The 20409-nt window shown below is 41.0% G+C and overlaps 1 protein-coding gene across 3 annotated transcripts in view; it reads left to right on the top strand.

The window, feature by feature from the left end:
- The first annotated feature begins 1977 nt into the window (after nucleotides 1–1977).
- Nucleotides 1978–20409, top strand: part of LOC103372872 (disabled homolog 2-interacting protein) — a 102286-nt gene continuing 83854 nt past the window's right edge. For 2 of the 3 annotated variants that reach the window (XM_008302638.1, XM_008302636.1), the window contains exons 1-3: nucleotides 1978–1982; nucleotides 4835–4953; nucleotides 14260–14378. In XM_008302638.1, coding sequence (XP_008300860.1) covers nucleotides 4870–4953; nucleotides 14260–14378 — 203 coding nt within the window. In that variant the 5' untranslated portion in view covers nucleotides 1978–1982; nucleotides 4835–4869. The remainder of the gene's footprint in view (nucleotides 1983–4834; nucleotides 4954–14259; nucleotides 14379–20409) is intronic. The other variant, XM_008302637.1, reaches the window with a different exon arrangement.

Raw genomic sequence — 20409 nt, 5'->3', positions numbered from 1 at the left:
TTAGTCACTCCTGTTGTTTTATGGCTGCTTTTCACGTCCTCCACTGTTTTACTTTGACATTGTGAAAACATTTCTTTTGCCTGTTTTTTTGATTACTTAAAAAAAAAAAAAAAAAAAACACTTTCAGGGTTCACATTGATTGTTATGTTTACAGATGTTGTAGGATTTTGCAGTGGTATTGCTTCACTGTTAGGTTTAATACATCTAGGCCGGTATCGAACTCATTATTTTGTTACTGTGAGAACACTAGATATAGTCGTTGTGAGGATAATGAGAGGACAAAATGATTTACAGGACATGGGCTGGACAGAAGGTCAAAGTGCTGCACTATATGGCCTTCAGTGCTTCAGACTTGGTCGTTTAAAGATAACTCACCAGCTGTTGTTTGTGGACCCTCCGACCCTTTAACCTCACAAACACATCCGAGCATTTAGATGCTCTCGAACACTCGCACATCCTTAGATACCAAAATAGCTCAAGTCAACAACTGTTACCCCATTAAACGGCAAGGGTTAACAGTCTGACACCAGCCACCACACGCACTATAAAACAGCTCTTTCATGATTTTCCCCAGGATTCAGGTCGGAATTTGCGCTTAATTAATTAAAGTTTTATTGAGCATGAGCATCTGTTTACTGTTTGCTGTCAGCCAGGGAGTTCCAGTCAGACACAGGAGCGAGTCATAGCAGAGCGAAAAATTTCCGTGCGTTTGTGGAGATGCATTGCCAGATGTTGACAACATGTGGAAACATGGATTGCAATTTTACACAGCAATTAGTCCACAGCTAAATGCTGTGTGTTTGTGTGCGTGTTAATGTGTGAGCTTTCCTTTGAGTGCTGGTAGCAGCCAGCTGTGCGCGAGTGAGGAGATTTCCGGTGCAAAATTAAGCAGACTAGAGGGGTAGATTTATTGAAGTCGAGCGCAGAATATCACATCGCTGACTTAATTCAGTCGCTGCTGATGATGACCTTAATCAACCTTATTTTCTCGTGAATGATTTTCTGATTTGAAATGATTAAATACACTCATCATGGCAGCAGAGATTTTAGTTCCATCATATTTGTTTGTTAGAGTGAGGAAGCGCAACAGGCAAGAAATATTTGCTTCACTACGAGAATGGATTGAAAAGGTTCTCATGTGCCCACATCCCCACAAAAGCATATTTCTGTGTTAGGACTTCAAACAGCACCTGTAGCATGTATTTCACATGACATACCAACTGGAATTCAATGGAGGCTTAACATAGATTTCGAGGGCTTAAGACGTGGCTTGACTTTTGACTTGGACCATCTCTCATTGTCACCCCTTTAGTTTTGTGTCTATCTATGTAGAGGTTAGAGTTGCAACCATTATTCGATTAGTTGTCAACTATTACCCTTCTGAACCCAATGCAGTTTCTTGATGTTGCTTTTTTCCTCATTGTGGACTCATTGTCACTGCAATATAAAGTCATTTACGTCTATGGAAACAGCCCTACCATGGCTAGAAGTATCCATAGCTGCACAGCACAACAATATCATAATGCCATAATACGAGAAAATTAAAATTATTTTTAAGTTATTTCACTTACAAAAATTGGGAAAAACCTGGAATCAATATGTACAACATTTTCCTAGTGTCCACAGGTGTTATCAGTACTGGGGGGGAAATGGCGACTGAGTATACTATAGATATTTTACAACTTGCGATTTACATTTCTTTTTACATTTTCGTCTCCTGTTTGCTTTGTATAAACATTACTTTTTGTCCCAGTTCAGCCAAAAAGTCCCTGAATATTTATTATGTGACTGTTGGTAACAGCTGAATGACGAGTTGCATTGAGAAGTGCATATTTTTTTAGTTTTTTTTAACAGAAACTGGTCAGAGCAAATGGTTTATTGATGGAGAAATTTTTTAAAAAGGACTCATAGAATGAAGTGATTTTGATGAAATACCGATGTTTTATGCTTAGATTTGATTAGTTTTGGAAGGGCACATCATGGTTGAGTAGGTCAAAGACTGTCAGAACGTTGTAAATCTTAAAAAAAAAAAACTTTTCTTTTTATGTTTTTAAATAAATTTCTTTAAAAACCACATACTTTTCAGTCCAGCTGAACAGTTTTAGGGTTCAGAGGATTAACTCAGTAGTCAACTATTTTAATAATCCATTAACTTGTGTCACTTTTTAAGGAGAAAAGTAAACATTCTGCAATTACAGCACCTTGAATATGAATATTACTTTTTTTGGGACAGAAAACTGAATATCTTGAATAAAACATGGCATTGAACCTGCCATTTTTAGTCATTTTATAAACTAACCAGCTCGTCAATTTAAAATAATCCACATATTAATTTATAGTGCAAAACATCAACATTTGCAGCCTTCTGTCTGATATGGTGTTTCCAAATTAGCCTAATGCAGATGTCTTCTCCGACTGCACATTTCTAATCTTGACATGTCTCCGTGGCATTAAGAGTAAGCTGGTTTCAAATCAAATCCTCCTTACCTTCACAGAGCAATGGATCGCTGCTCAGAGGATCGAGATGGTTCAAGGTTTTCAATTATAGAGATTTAAATTTGAAGCAGAGGCCGTCTGCTCCGTATCAGAGCATTATGTGTGTCTGGTTGTTTGTTGTTGCCGACTGTGTTTATGTTTATGTTGGGCTGAGGATTGCGTGGGCTGGGATGCGAGCCTTGTGCTACGCGCAGCGGGGAGTGCGATTCCTCCATTCGTTCTTCAATCGCAGCGCGCGCTAATACAGTCAACCAGCCTGTTAAACAGCAGACAGCTAATTTAGCACAGCTCAGCTTGACAAGCTAATAGAAAGGACAGCGCTGACAAACATAACATCTTCCAAGTGTGTGGCTTGTTAGAGATGCTCTAAATGCTAATATCATATTAGACACGCACGCATTGCATTTCATCCGGTTTTGGTAATGCCGTTGTGTCTTCATTAAGCTGAAGCCAAAATTCACACCAGTATATGCAAATTTACACATTCATACATAATTTACTGGATCGCTTTAATTGAAAATGATAATTCCAGAACATTCCTGAAAGTTAGCACGCTCAGGGTGTGTAGTATAATGACCATCGCAGTCACACCTCTTGGAGATCATACCAGTTATTATATCTTGATTCTGACTTATAACCCAAGCAGCTGACCCACAAGCTTTGTTAACTTCTAGTGTCAAGAGTGCAGCGGTGTTAGCATTCCAAATCTGGATGATTGAATCAACGGTCTCCTGGAAGTCCCTGAGAAAATGGTCAACAGTCCTATTACAAATTATGCACCATAGTATGTCTGTGTGTATGTGTGTGTGGGGAGAGTTTACTTCATAATGCAGTTTCTTTCCTATTAGAGTCACACACTACCGCTCACATGTAGTACTAATTGCATTAGTTTCCAATGTTCCGGACTGTTATTGAGCTCATTTAAATGATCTAACATAGCCTCGCTGACGCCACGGCCCCATGTTTTCCACAAAAGCCCTCTAAATGCGTCTGGATTGTTTCACCATATCTGATCTATGCATGCACATATTTGCTTCTTACTTTTCAGCTTTTGTATAGTCATGATAGCACTCTTGTAAATTCTTGCTCAACTGTGACATGGCAGAATGTTTTGCACGTAAAGTTGCAACTTCCGTACAACTTTCCATTTATCACTTATGGAAGTTCACCAACTGGCTCACATGTCGATCTCCTCTTTACCTGAGCTGGAGTTATCTGTTGTAATCAGTCAGCATGATGACTGTCTTAAGGAGTCTGTGAGGACTTGCATTCTCAGCATCAGTCACATTCCTCTCGGACATGTCCAGATTTGCTGCTTTTGCACGCTTGCACAGTATTTCGCTCTTTCACAGCTCGTTCATACAGATCAGTGCAAAAGTTCAAAGACAAAGTTAGAAAGACATGTAAGATAGCTGCAGAAGATAAGAAAAATAACAGATAAGTTCAGTAAACACGCAATGGATGTGAAAATCAGGAACAGGAAAGTTTTTGTTCACTTCCTTACATCATACTAGATATAAAATGTGTGACCATCATTTCTTACTGATCCTCCATGTTTTCTTACAACTTGTGACTTTAAACTGGAGTGTGCAAGCAAATGCTGATGTCGAGTTTTCTCTGTTTTAACACAGAAGTTTCACTCAGACCCGAGCGCTGCCTTTCTGCTGAGAGTGTCTGGAGTTTTATATTGAACCTAGGTCACTCCAGACGAAGCCCATTTGGCTCTCCATCCTCCACACTTTTATTTCTGTCAAGCTGCAAGAGTCGAAGGTCTGCGTTCGGTTCACACTTTTAGCTCAGTTTGACGCTCTGTCCAGGTTGCATCTGTTAGGAGTTAGTATTTATTCCCTCGTGAGTTTGTGCGAGTTTCCTTTTGACCTCTGGATTCTTTCAGACGGTGTTAAAAATGGTTGGTCAAGTGTATCTGGTTGTCTGAGTGATGAGACGCTGACAGTAACGCCACATCTGCTCTGCAGGACTAAAAATTCAAGGTGCACCACTGTGTAGATCAATACCACTCATGTTGGTTTGATAAATATGAAGTTAAAGCCAGCATGCAGCAAGAAGACAAGAATCAGGGGTAAACAGAGAGCCAGAAAGCTGAAATGACACTTTCCGGTACCTCTAAAATTCACTAATTAACACTTTGTTTGATTAAACTAATGAGATACAACGTGTTAATTAGTGAGCTTTAGAGAAGCTGATTTCTGTATTTACCTACACATTGTTTTCCGTCCTAATCCACACTAATTAGACACAAGAGGAAATTATTGTATTTGCCGTTACCTTATGATTAAAAAAGCAGTTTGGCAACTTAAATGTGTCTTTCTGTTTGCAGAGTCGCCTCCAGAGAGGACAGGACGCCGACGCAGTATGCCAGGGTCCTCAGACAAGAGCACACCCACCATGGAGCCCACGTCCACCGCCGCCACGCCTTTCAGAGTCACCGTGAGTACTGTGAGTTTGTCTTTAATGTATCGTCTCGTCTTCTCTTCTCTCTCTCTCTTCTTTCACTCCCTGACTTTGTCTTTGTCTCCAACCCCCGGTTTGCCCGAGGATGCTGTTAGTTATAGATTAAGGTTTTTCCGGCGACTGGTCTGGTGTCCAGATGGAGCCATGCCAATCTGAAACTCATTTACTTCAAATGTTGGAATGGGGCCTTTGATGTTTGGCGTCTGCAGATCACCCATCTACACATATTGGGTTTATATTCAGCACACGATCCTTCGGTGCCTTTTTACATCCTGTGCGATTTTTTCATTGCATTTTTCCAAATAACATCCACATGCTTCGAGCAAGCTAACACATATGCACCTGTGCACACACAACGCTGTCATCCACTGTGTTACTAGCTCATTGTCTCGCTGTCAAAACACACGAGCGCAGAGCCGTCCTTTGTCTGGCATCTTACTGTAATTCTGTTATGCTTCCTGCCATGTTTAATTCAATAGATAAACAGTCAGTTAATGAAGCAAAAAATTCCGCTATGAGTCATCAATGATAATTAGCAATTAGCAGTGCATATTTCCATTAATAAATAATGGTTAGGGAGATGACAACCCAGAGGTGAACTGTAAACACTCGAAGTCAGGCCAGCAGGGCCACTAGCACTCAGCGTTTAGTCTCTCATAAACAACAAATCTTCCGACTATCACCCTATTTAATGGCTTAGCAGCACACTAAGGGGCTGAGTTAAGGGCAACAACATTATTGCAGTGTTCTTGAAACTAGAAGATATCTTTTTCTTCTTTTTTTAAACCATGAGAAACCTCCGGGACTGAAATTTCCACAAAAAACAAGTGTGTAGTTACACCAAAAATCTAATCAGGACATCTCAAGTAATAGCTCAGAGTAATTATAATCATAAAAACAATAGGCTAGACCCCTTAGTGGTAGACCACCAGCAGAGTGGGAATAAAGTGCTTCATGAACTGAAACTTTATTTGAGGAGGTACACCTATAAAATTACCACAATTTGCTGAGCTAGAGGCTGCACAGCTCTCATCTTTTCGCATAAAAGTTGGTATTTTTGAGTGTGTGCATGTGCAGTTGTTTTTGACTCACTTTTTACATATACAGGCAAATATTTAAAAAAGAATAGTAGAACTGAAAGCTTGCAGGAGACAGAAGGGGTCAGACCGACGGGCTAAATATTGATTAAGCGTCTCTTAAGCACTCGTGCTCTCAGGGGAATAGAGGGTTGGAGGAGCACTGCAGCAAAGTCATCCTGCCTCCATCACATGACCACTTAACATACTTCCGTGAGCTCATTAATAAGCAGTGGTGACTCCTTGCACAAAGACAGTAAGCTCAGTCAGAAGATATTTGATCCTATCCTGCACTTTTCCACATACTACCACCTTCTGGCTTCTGGTGGTATCGCAGCAAAAGTTGCCCCATCTCAATATTGTCAGAAAGCTTTATTAGATGTGAACAAGTAAGATTTGACCAAGAAATTGCTGAAACACAACAAGGTGATCTGAACAACATGGAGAGTAACGGATCAGAAAAGTAGCACATATACAGTGGAGAAAGATACAATAGGTACAGTATGTGGATGGATGGATGGATGGATGGATGGATAGGATGGGATACACCTGACACACACCTGTGTTGGAACGCAAACAGAACAACATGCATTGTTTTCTCCTATTTCGCTTCCTGCAACTCCCACTTTTAGCAATGACAAACCACCCCACACTTTTCCAGTGAAAAGAGTTGTGGTGACATCTAAAGTACCCCTCCTAGGCCTTGAGCTAAATCTGTCAAAATGTTTTTCTCTCATGTTCTTTGCAGAGACTGAGTTCAATGTCTGCACACACACACACACACACATGATAGAGGCCATGCACACACACTTACACACACACACACACACACATAAGCACATCCTCCAGCTCTTCTCACAAACAATTTCTCAGCAGTAGGCATGGACGAAAAACTAAAATCGCTTCAAAGCCTAATCTTCCACAGCCAATTCAAAAATAGTGGAAGATTTCAAACACTGAATATAAAAGTTACAACTCGGTAGCTTCTCTTATCCAGTGCTTGTTTAAAGAGCAGACAAACAAACCTTATCTAAGTCTGTCACGTCCACATCCCGCTGATTGCGCTAGCTGGCTGGATTGATTCTCCATTGTAACTTAGCTCCTTTTCCAATCTTTCCCTGACTCCATTCTCCCTACGTCCCATCTCCCCTCAGATAATAGCAGGAGGTCTAATTGGACAGGTATGTCTCTTGTTTTCATCAGGTTGTGCTAGAGGAGGGCAAGAGAGGTTGATGTGGAAGCAGGGAACACCCTGCTGATTGTCCAGGCACTGATTCTATCAGCCCCCATTAGGGGAGACGGGAATTGCCAAGCCAGGGGAATAGAATTAACTTGTTGCCAGCATTTGCTTTAATTTCATGAAAAAGAAAGAAAAAAGAAAAAAAAAAACTAAAAAAAAACACATCGATAAAATTGAGCTAAACTCTGCTGATTTAATGGACTTTGACAGGCTGAGATTACAATCAAGTATGCACCACTGTTGTACGCTCACACACACACACACACACACACACACACACACACACACACACACACACACACACAGACATGCACAGAGGAAGCACTGTAAACAAGTCGTGTAGTAGGGCCATCACTAACAAAAGTTCGATTATATATTGATTTTTTTTGTCCATTAGTTGATGAAACTGTTATTTCCCTACAAAACACAGACAAAATTGAAACAAGGGTTTACATGTTAAAGAGGAAAACTGCAGCGTTATACTAACAACTCCAACGTCCATCCATTATCTATACACCTCTTAATCCTCACTAGGGTTGTGGGAGGCTGGAGTCTATCCCAGCTGACTCAGGGTGAAGGCAGGGGACACCCTGGACAGGTCACCAGTCTATCAAAGGGCTACACTTAGAGACAAACAATCACATTCACACCTACAGACAATTTAGAATCACCAATTAACCTCAACATGTTTTTGGACTGTGGGAGGAAGCCGGAGAGAACCCATGCTGCACGAGGCGGAACATGCAAACTCCACACAGAAAGATCCCAGGTGTCTTCACGCGAACCGACGACCTTCTTGCTGCGAGGCAACAGTGCTACCAACTGTTCCACCTTGCAGCCCAACTCCAACATTATACAAATAAATAAAGAACAGGGCTTATTACTTAAGTAAATAGTGCAACTCTAAAATAAATCCATGTTTTTCTTAATGAAGTGTAAAAGTTTGGTCTGCATGTTAAACAAAGTGCAGCACACTTGGACACAGTGGACATTTTACAAGCAAGGACCAGCTAAAGCAATTCCTGTTTTCGTTATTTTGTTATTAGTTGCTGACTTCACTAGTAGTTTTGTATATTATAAAAAATAAAATATAGCCGAATTTACAGCACAGTTATTATCTTGAACTAATTTATGGTGAGTGTGTGATAAAATCAACAGTGCCGAGCAGCAGCTTGAAGTGACAGCTGGTTAACATGGTTACTGTCCGACAACAGAAACAAAAAAATGTGTAAATAACGGATGTATTGGGAAATGTTGCTCTATTAAACACAGTGTCTGTGAGCACAGAGAGCAGGAGAGAAGAAAGCAAATGTAAAGTGCTTCTATGCCGGATACCACCTGTTTGTGTTTCTCTTCAGGTGTTGGTGCATTAAGCTGTGCTGCTGTTGTCTGCCTCCCAGCTCTTTACAAACCACCTTTTTGTTCTGTGATCATTTAAAGCACAACCCTGCTTTTGGAACTTCTTTGGAAACTTTTAAATTGAACCGAGTTTGCCACCATTGTCAAAAACTGTAGCGGTGACTCCAACTGACCAATGACTGGAGCCTTAAACTGCAACACTTACATTAGTGCTACTAAAGGAAAACATTTATTATAATAAACTGAAGTCAAAAGCCACAAACCGGTTAAAAATATCGATGTCAACGCATTTTCAGCATCGACGTCACCAATTATGCCGACTAATTCGTGGATACATTATTGTCAAAGACGTCACATTCTCCCCGCAGATAGTATGATAAACCATAATAGATGGATTGCCGAAACCCAGGCTCTCCTCCCCCATTGAGGATGTTGAATCAGATTATTCCATCCCCTACTTCCCCTTAGCTGTCAACCATAGACGTGTGGAATAATTAAAGAGCTCATTGAAATTCATGCTAACATATGACACTGTAATGTCCGCTGTTAGGCTGCAATGGCTGCGATACACTAATCTTATTTCTGTGGGCAAATAGGAGTTTGAAAACAGGTGATATTTATAAGAACCAAACATAGCACTGGGATGTCATGAATTTAGATAATGGAGAGAGCTTAACAGTATTTATATCATGTATTCAACGTTGGACAATTGTAGATATCAGGACATCTCATAAGGGGTTTGCTGTGTATGTCCCTGATTGTTTGTAGAAACTGATCACATATAGTAAGGCACAATAGGTCGAGCTTTTCAATATGAGAATGTTTATCATTTGTCGGCATGTGTCAAATATCTCTTCCTTCTCACTGTGTGATGATCAGTGCTATACAGTATGGAATCATCTGCAAAGACAAACACTGATCAGAATATACACCACAGGGGTGAACAAACTTAATTATACTGTATTTGACCACTTTTTGTCTGTGCAGCTATTACAGTGCTCTGCTCAGCCCTTATCTAGCGGCGACCTTGCCACTCGTTTGCTGTACTTTTCTCCTCACTTTCCCCCTCATTTAGTTTCATTCTATTGCTTCTTCTATCAACTCATGGTCTGCCACCTCCACATTGTGCTTCACTTTTTTTTTTTTTTTCCATTTATCCTTCTCCCCGTAGCTCATCCCTCCCTGGCAGGTACTCACTGTCATTTTCTCAATTTTTGCACCGGTCCTAACTCTATTTCTGTCCTCTCTCCCTCTCTCTGTTTTACCGTCTCTCTTTTCCTCTGTATGCCTCCATCTTTATTTCTCGTCCTGCATATTTTCCTCAGTCGTCTCATATGTGGAGGTGCTGAAGGCGAGTTAAATGCTAACATTTATGCGATGCTCCCACTGTGTCTGGTCTCCCTGTGGGGTTTAATCTGATGTTAATATACGCATCAGTCATTCTTACTGACTGATTGCGAGGGAGGAGAACAGGTTGTTCATATCTGCTGACCTTTCCTCTGTCCAACAGCTCTGTCAGAGCTTTGACAAGCTGACTGAAATAGACAGTTTCTTTTAATGTCATGCCACTGTCCACATGCAACAGAGAGAGTGAAAGGAATACTGTAGCCCTTGTTCTCCCAGAAAAATTACAGCTTTGTATATCTTCTCCCTGTTTTCTCGTTTGTGCCCCGTTCTTCAGAGTCCATCCATCAAGGAGGAAGGGAGAAGTAAAAACAAAACGAGCAGCCACTAATCAATCCACTTCGCCTACAGGGACGGGTTTCTATTCACTGACTTATTTCTGCGGATGTGGAAAAGAGAAGCATTTTAATTTGTTAGCTGTGAATATGCCAACAGAAGCAGGCGCTCTCACTCTCCGGGGGCAACGGTGGGGAAGAAGCATGGAATTACCATGACTTTCGGATGGGGCTCGTGAATAATGACACGTGGAAATTGCAGGAAAGGTGTTTGTACATACGTGTGGGCATCATTGATTTTCGGCTCCGTGTTTTCCATCCAAAAGTCTTGTGCTTCCTTTTGAGACCTCTAGTCATGTTAATGAAGCAGCTGATCTGAGGGTGATGCTAAATTCATTCCCGCTGCACACAGTCTGACTCATGTTTGTCATTGTTTAGAAGGGCGTCTATGCTAATTTCACCACATGCCCACACAAACTGCATGCCCACACATTCACATGCGCATATGGAATGAATTATGTATTCATACGGCTAATACTTGTGAGAGGGAGTGAGAGTTTGATTTAGAAAAAAAAAAAAGGGCCCTGTCAAGAGCATTAGGTGTCTCGCTCTCTAACAGCAGTGACTCAGCCCTGTTCATTTAGCTAATAGCCTCCGAACAGAGTTGACTGGTGGCAGGTAGCAATAGTAAGCCATTTGCTGCCCACTTCTCTGTAGGCTTACATACTGGGTCTAATTTGGCTACTAACATAAGCAGAAATTTTGATCATTACTGAATGTGCATACAGAAACCATCGCTAATGTCATTACATGATGATTAGAATGAATGATAAGTAGTTGTGTTGATTTTGTTTGAGGCCACACACTGGTGCAACTAAAAAAAACAAAAAAAAAAAACTTCCTATATGTTTAAACTGATATTTGACTGCAATATATACATACAGCACTATGGAGAAATACAAGCATCGTCACCAGATGACACAAATAACTCTGTTCGGTAAGAATTAATCATTCTGCGATGATTGGGATCATTTTTAAATATTCTTACAAAGCTGACAAAAGACGTTTGGATCCTTTTTCTTTGTGGCGTAACATACAAAATAGTCTTTTGCTTTAAATGGCAGCAAACCTATGTGCACACTTGTCGTGCACAGCTTCATGGAGTTGATTTAAATGGTCAGACAAATTGGTTGTGTTGCCTCGTGCATTGCAACAAAAGTCCCCCTTTTTCGATATGAGTCATCCTTTCCGTGGCCAAAATGTTTCCGTACAACTGATGTTTCGCTTCTTTTTGCAACCAGATCTTTCTTTTTTAGTGTTTCTTCTCTCCTGCTGTCCCTCGCTCCTTTATTGTGCACACGTGGAGCCTGCATGTTCCCAAACTTTGTGTTTTTTGAGATCAAGGTAGAAAGAAAACCTTGATATATCCATGAACCCTTATGTCAGGCAGACTTTTCTTGTATATTAGTCATAAAAAATGAAAGCTATGCAAATTTTCGTGTTGTATCAATCAGAAAAAAAGGTCGGGTTTGTATCGACTGCACTTCAAATTGACATGTACAAACATCAAAGTTGATTCTGAAGCTACATATTGTGCGGCTCTGCCATCTATCCATATAAACTGTCTTATTTTTATATTTACACTGATGAACAACACCTGTCATCTACACTTTAGAATTACACTTCACATTTAATTCTAATTCTGTACAATACATCATATATATATATGCTTTTTTGCATTAAGTAAGACATCTCTGTGCTTCCCAAGTTTTTGCACCAAGTGGAAATCATACAATTCTCTTGCCAAGTGACATTAGTCATAGTCACAGAGTTTGGAATGCTGCTGCCAATTTAACTTTTAGCAAAGCCATAAAGACTTACTCTTGCTCCAGAGTTTGACAGCGTAGTGCAGCTCATAGTGGTGAGCGTTCACAAACTTTGGATGTGAGCAAAAGATACAGTAAAAAAAAAAAAAAAAGAGCAAGAGAGAAAATCTTGGTCAAAAATCAAAGCAGCAGAGGCCAGGAAATCCTGACTTGTCCTCCGTAGTGTAGATCAAAAAAAAAAAAAAGCCATCCTGCATCTCCCACGATACACATCTTTTGTTAGACTTCCCCTGCCTGGTAAATTCCCACATCTTTCAAACTTCATGTCACAGCTTGTAATGCATGTTTTCTGTTGTAAATCTGTTTTTTTCCACCAAGTTCAAACTCAGTTATTTTCTTCGGCTTTTGAAAGCTGCCTCCAGAGTCACACAAGAAATTGTACAACTGTTTTCATAGACTGGAGTAGCAAACTAAACTTGTGTAAAATTGATGCTGCGTGCCTTTAATACTTCCTGTTTTTGTTTTGTTTTCCAACACTTTCCTCAAGCTGTCTCACTACGATCTAAAATGTGTTTTAATGTTCAGCAGCTTTGGGTAGCTTCTCCGTTTCCTTTGAGCTTTGCGTTGCGGGACGACAGAAGTTTACATCAACAGCTCACTCAAAAATTAAACTTCTTTTAGACTGTTTTGCAATTGATTTAATGTCCTCAATGTTGCAGTTACGACACCATAAACTCCTGCTTAAAATTATGGAGCACAAAAATGGGACACCTGTCGTTTTTGGTCATGTATGCCGACACTAATGAAACATAAATACTCGCCGTGATTGTCATGAGCTGGCGCAAGCAAGTCTTTGTTCGGAGGCCAGAGTGCCTCCTGATGACAGGTGTTGTTCATCAGGATGCTGTGGCTCCTCTGTGATCAGCTGGCAGGCTGTCTGGAAGTCACTCTCTAATTATACCTATTCCATTGTTGCCTGGGGCGACCTATTCACACTGTAGGTGGTAATTATACAGGTGTGTTAATGGCCTGAATGGGATCTCCGGAGGTCTTTCCGCTGTGATTTTTGACTGCCTCCGTCATGCGAAATGTGCGTATGCATGAGAATGAAATAAGGTTAAAGCACCAAAGGTATGTCTCTGAAGTTATATGAGTGTCTTCTATTATTAAGCCTAATAGACAGCTGCTGTGTTTGATTGTGTTAAAAAGCTACACCTCAATCTGAGCACTTACTAGTTCTTTTTTTTTTTTTTGTCCTTCACACTGGTGTGCTTGTCAAGTTCTTCTTTCTGCTGCCATCCTAAGTTGTCTCATCAACTCTCCTGTGCACCTTCTTTATTCAGATTTTTTATATTATTCTTGATTGTCTTCGCTGCAATATATCTAAAAAAAAATAAAAATAAAAAATAGGCAGGAAGACAATCATTTTTTTTTGTCTCTCAAAACTTGCAACATCCCACCATTTCTGCACCACATCTCATTTGTTCATATTCTCTCGCTCTTAATGCCAGCCAACAGTTGCCATGGAGACGGCGAGGTGCTTGGGGGAGTGTGATTGCAGATGTTAGAAGGAGCAAACAACTCAGACAAAGGAAAGAATGAGAAAACTAATAAAGGGGTGTATCCACTGAATTAGCGCGTGGAAATGATTACAAAACACGCAGTGTTTGTGCGTCGCAAAAATTGTCACAAGCGTCGACATAATTAGCGGTGTGGAAAACAATCTGTACTTTTTGCAGAAATATTACCAACCAGCTTTATGTCTGTGCTCTTTGAGAATCTTCTTCTAATCAAGGTCCTGTCTGTAAATGTGTTATGTGTTCCTGGTAGTTTTATGTCTCTTTATGTTCAGGAAATTCTTTCTGTCTAACCTTGCACTGACTTTTCCAAGTGCCAGCCTTTCTCTTGCTCTGATATGAAGATCTATACTCATTTATTACCTTGTAACTATTCCTGACATCCGTCCTCTCCGAATTTAGGGATGTGAAGCGTAAATGTTAGTATTAATATGTTCTGTCCCGCTGCCAAGTTGAACTTAATGATTGACATTTCTGAGACTTCCCTGACAAACTAGCAGTGACACTGTTTTATTGACTGTCTTTTTCCATCAGGGCTTCCTAAGTCGACGGTTGAAAGGCTCCATAAAACGCACCAAGAGTCAACCCAAACTTGACCGCAACTCCAGCTTCAGACACATCCTTCCTGGCTTCAGGAGCGTTGACAATGACAGGTAGGTGTCTGTTGGTTGTGGCGATGCTGGCGTGTGTTCGTGTTTGCTCAGTTTGTCCACTATGTCTGTTCTGGTGCCTCTCTTTGCCCGATGGATGATTATTTAGGTCACTGTTGACAGTTTTGTGTTGTATTGTGAAAAAGAGTCAATCCTGACTCTTCAGTCTGTCACTTCGAATACTTCTCGCTTTTTCTCTCTTTCTCATTGTAATATATGACAAATCTCTTCCCCTCGTGTCTTTCCGCGACACGAAACCTTTGCTTATAGTGAAGTTGTGGCGTTCAGCTCATGCCTGTGCCTCAAGGTAGATCCTACACTGAAATATTACTTATTTGCTTTGTTTCACCATTAGGCTGGCACTGATTACCACAGAAAATTCCCCTGATGAGAAAATTACAAACTACTACTACTCACAACCAATCACGTTGCAGAAACGGAGCAATTTCTAAGCAATCGCCTTTTAAGAACAGACAGCCCATTTCCCAAAATAGACGCAGCAGGGGTGGTTGAGTTAGCTAAACCCATCACACGCTATTACTTTGGTATCAAAGTTGGATTGAGATACAAGTGCTCTCTCTGAGGAAACGGGTTTCATATCGGCACGGAAACCATCGCAGCAATCGCAACAACCTTAAGGGCTGTAATGAATAAACAAAGTAACAAGACGTTGGAGTGTGACCGTACTCAGTTGGAGGCAGTGCCAAACGAGGGGGGGCTAGGCTACTTAAAGAATGAAGCAGGCAGGCAGCGTGAACTGTTGAACAAGCCAAAAAACCTGTGCCAGCAGATGGGAGTTCATCACCTGAAGCATCTCTGTTCAATAAAGTATGTCAAGTGCAAGTGCACAGTCTCAATCACCAACAAAAGTCTCTGGAACAAGTCAAGAGATTCTCAAGAAAACACCTCAGTAACAAAGCTTAACCTACAGGCTGCCCTCTGTTAATACACAGGACATATGCTGCTCCGAAAGAAGTAGTTCCTCGTTTGCTGTTCGGATATAAATCGGTAAAGTGATGATTGCGATAAAATGTCTCGGCATATCGTCCAACCCTTCCCGTGAAGATGTCCCACATACAAGTCGATATGTAAAAAGAGGATTTTTCAACACAATGGTAAATATATTTACATAAAAGCGTTTGATGCTTACTGCCAAAAAGCACGGAACAAAAAGACAAATGAAATAATCCCAAGCATGCCTCCATCCCTGGCCAATAAACAGTCATATCCCTCCATAATGAAGCTCCTTCGCCCCCTGTCGCTCTCCCCTGGGCCTCTCCTCTCACCTCACCCTCATGAGACATCCCCTGGAGGAGGCTTCAGCCAGCAGGTTGCTCTCTGGCTTCATGCTCTTAAAATACCCACCATGCCACGTTCCTCACCACAGTCTGATGTCGGGGTGTGTCCATAAAAACACTGTCATGACTCCTATTAGCTTTAATAATTACCAAACAAAAACCCCACTTTCCTGTGTCATTGGTGAATTTATTCTATTGCAATGGGGAGACTGAGGAAATTTACCCAGCATCTCCTTCTCTCTCCCAGAGAAGAAGAAGAATGACAGCTCTCTTCCTATTGTCTCGCTTCAAGTAGCTCCATATGTTCAGGTTTCATATCATGTGAGAAACACTAAGTCCTGCATTCCTGAGACAAAATGACTTCTTAGAAATGAAAAGGCATCCCTCTAGAAGAAAATGGAGCTTGGATTACATTCCATAAATTGACCAAGAAGCCTCTTGATGCTGATACCTGAAGAGTCCCTATTTCTAACCCTTGTTGTATAACAGACACGACACTGAAGCACTGGTCAGCTTCACCTGGGGACGTGTACGCATTTTGTTTTCCAGGAAATAAATAAGAATGTAAGAAATTGATCACTTTTTTCATTCATATTCATGTGTGTTTTTCAAGATGTGCACCTTGATAAACAGGTGGAAGCTAAATTCAAAATAAACCTTTTTATCTCCTGCTCTTTAATTATCAGTCATTACAATATATGTTAAAGAATAGCCGATGCTTATGCTGGTGCTAATGGGGATCCTAATAAACAAGAAACAAGAAACCTGTCAGCTGCGTTGCCCAGCACATCCAGATCTACATGTATGGTAATTCTTCCATCTCCAGTGCTCCTCATGTATTAGTGTTTTGCTTCTGGCTGTGATAACTGCCAGCTCCCAATAACTTCTTCTAATTTCCTCGGGAGTTCAGCCACTTGGCAATCATTTGCCCCCTGCCTAACGACATCAATTAAGATTCCAGACCAGGCTCTGTTGACCCATCATCATACCCCCTGCTCACTCAGGAGTTTCGATCGTCTTTTGGTTGCGTGCGGGACGAGCAGCTATCACTCCCACCACCTATGTTTCCCGTCTCTGGGAAACAGCCAAGGTGTCCATCTGTGAGTTTTAATTAATGGAGGTGCCGCGTTTGAAGAGATGTTCTATGGCTTTCCGTTTCAAAACTCCGAGCTGAGTTACTGCCTCTCTTCATACTTTTAATGAGGCATTAACATCACTGTCAAACTATCACAAGGGAACGCTACCAATTGTTCAGTGTGGAACATGGTGAACTGTTCCTCTGGTGCAGTCGGACAAAATGAGCTCACCTCCTCTTCTTTGTCCCGCTGTCTTTTCTCATTCTCTTTCCCACTTCTGCTTGTGTGTTTTTTTTTTTTTTTTCATAGCTTCTGTGTTTCTAATCTCGCTCCCTTCTATCCATTTCAAACTCATCACTCTCCCGTTTCACCCTCCTCTCTTCCCCTCCCTCTCTTCTATTTTTCAAACAGTAGTAAGGTTTCCTAACCTATCAGCATTTATGTGTTTCTCTGATAAAGCGCTCAGCGAAGAAGGCAAATATCGGACAGGAAATTGGAATGTCCAGGAGGTGTCTTATCTTATCTTTTACACAGAAACACACACACTACACACACCTCAACTGCAAATGTTCACATTGACTCCTATATAATAGCGGGTCTCCGTGCACATATACTCATGTAGCAGAAGAGGAGACAGAAATGCCACTCTGGTGTTTCCACTTTTCTCGGATGTTATATGGGCAAGGAGGTGGATGTGTGTGTGTGTGTGTGTGTTTGTGTGGAAAAGAGGGGGAAAGCATGAAAAAGATGCAGAATGAGAGAGTAATGTGCTGTGAGAGGAGTCGGTGACACTCCCTGTCAGCCTGGGAGCAGCCTCCCCACAGGGCTGAAAACGCTGCAAAGGAAGACAGGCTTGGGAACTGGCAGAAGAGGGAAGAGAGATGATGAGATGCAGGAGAGATGGAGGGGAAGAGGAGGAGGAGGAGGAGGAGGGAGGGAATCCTATAGCCTGAAAACTCCCTGGTGTGCAGATGTGCAGCCTTGAATGTTCGGGATGCAGTGCAACATTTAGTATTCACTGTACATCTCAAACACTGACCGCAGAGGATTACAAATGAGGTGGAGTTTAATCATTTAACTCGCAATAATCACGATGGAATCATTTGTTGCCCTTTGCAGCAATGTTACCTGCATGCATGCATTTGTGAGAGCAGAAAAACAGCAACACACACACACACATACATTTTCACTGTGTGCAGTAAGTGCGATGACATTGTTAGGCTTTGTAGCCGGAGGCATCCTCAGGAGAGAGACCTGCAGATGAGGAGCAGCTGGACGTCTAAAATGAAATATTCAGCTGTGTTAATCAGAGGCTTGGACATTCAGTGAGCACTCCTATCTTTAACAAAGCAGAAGCACAGCAGTGTGTTGGAATACACAATGATGCCACGCACACACATACACACACACAAACAGAATTTTTCATTATGATTATTCTGCCTAAAGACAATACATCAATTTATATTTCATTATATTCATACGTACTAATGAATCTGACTATCTTTAACGTATAACTCGATTATATTTTCAGGGCCGGTAGGGTTTTCTGATGTAAAGTCTCATCTGGAGATGTTACCAGCGTGTACAATTTTAACACTCGTTTTTACGGTGGCAGTCAAAGTAATAACTGGAGCGAATGGATGCAAAACCTTGAAAAATTGTAGGCGCTTCACTCATCAGAAGCTACTGAATATCAAAAATTACAAGCAATTTTAACCGTTTTAGGAGAAAAACTACAGAAAAAACAATAATATCCCAATAAGTGGAGTGACAAAAATACTGTAAAATAACGAGCTCATAAAATCGCAGCAATTTTTCATAATTATAACACACGTTCTTGCCTCAGTTTTACATGAGATCATTTGTATCTTTTGGGGGATTTTTAATGTTTATTGAAGGATATGTGTAAAAACAAATAAATTACTATAGTAGTTTCATAGTCCTACAATACAAATAGGAATGCGTCATACTAGTAAACTGCCATTATCCATTCATCCATTATCTATACACCGCTTAGTCCTCACTAGGCTTGTGGTGGGGCTGGAGTCTATCCCAGCTGACTTAGGGCGAAGGCAGGGGACACCCTGGACAGGTCACCAGTCTATCACAGGGCTACACTTAGAGACAGACAACCAAGCACACTCACATTCACACCTACGGACAATTTAGAATCACCAATTAACCTCAGCATGTTTTTGGACTGTGTGGGAGGAAGCCGGAGAACCCAGAGAGAACCCACACTGCACGGGGAGAACATGCAAACTCTCGAACCGGCGACCTTTTAGCTGTGAGGCGACCGTGCCAACCACCAAGTCACCTTGCAGCCCACTGCCATTATCACTTGGGTTTTATTATGCAAAATAATTTTAAGACAAGCTTGTGAAATGTGTCAAGACACTGTTACAAAACTAGAAATTTGATTTGAAACTGTAGGAATCTACTGTGATTTTTAATGTAAGTGTATCATGAGTTTTTACATGTAATTTTAGATAAACATCTAGCAAATTTAACAAATCTTTTATGTTGAAAAACGATTTCCACCTTTAAAATTGATGATTTTACCTTTGAGAGATCAACAACCTGTGTGTAACAAGCACTGGAGTGACAGTACCTTTCCCATCTCATGTAATATATGACTACAGAGATGTCAATTAAATACTTTAATTAGACATGCAAAGATATATTCCAATCATCTATGACTTTAACTTTGTATTTGTCAGCCACAAAAGACACATAATTGCACTTTTTCTTCCGAAAGAATACAACATCAGCTCCTTTTGTATCATCAGTTGGTATGATTTCATGTTTTTTGACGTTTCTAACATTAAATCACAATCAAGTACTTCAGGTAAGTTTCAGGTACCACCAACAACGTAAAGCTACTGATTCTGAAAAAACTGAACCTGCAGGGCACAAAAATGAGATGATTGTACGAAAGATGGTTCAAACTTGATGTTGGTATATTTAACTTAGTGTGTCGTCATGGATACCCACTTATCAATACATGCATTTGCTCCATAGATATCAAACTCATTACCTAATTTGTTATTTTCTTTGGACCAATGGGTTCATTCGTAGCCTGGCTCTGCAGCTGCAAAAGATAGAGTTTATTGACTCTAGACAAACGTTGGTTGCTGTGGTTTTTTTTTTTTTGCGCTGACCGGATCACGGCCCGCGCGCCTCTCGTTGCTCTCTGATGTTCTGATCCGCTCGACACGCTTTCCTTGTATCAGAGATTATCTGACCCTTCCTACTGTAGCTGCTGCTCCCTCAACTGATTCTGCGCTGACCTTGCCAGTGTACGCTGATGAATATCAAAGTGATTGCAATGTGTGGGCTTTTAGATTTTCTAGCAAAAGCGGAGCGCCTCGGTTGGACGCTGCTGTATTAAGTATGGTGGGGCTGATCGCAACACGTGTTTTTTTTTTCCCGGCAAAAACTTGGCAGATGTACGTTTTTACAGTGGTTGTTTTCTTTGAGAGACAGAAACTAATTCATCAGCCAACAGCATGGCCGTGTTTGCCTTTGGCTGTCCTCCACATTGTATCTTGCTGGATGTCACTGACCATTGTGTTTCAGGTTTATTTATATAATGTTTGACTTACTAACTGTACAAACAGGATGTGTTTCAGTGTCAGACTCTTAGCATCCAGCCACTCC

The sequence above is a fragment of the Stegastes partitus genome, unplaced genomic scaffold (genome assembly GCF_000690725.1).
Source record: "Stegastes partitus isolate 25-593 unplaced genomic scaffold, Stegastes_partitus-1.0.2 Scaffold1848, whole genome shotgun sequence".
NCBI lineage: Eukaryota > Metazoa > Chordata > Actinopteri > Pomacentridae > Stegastes > Stegastes partitus.
This window is presented reverse-complemented; position numbering and strand designations above follow the sequence as displayed.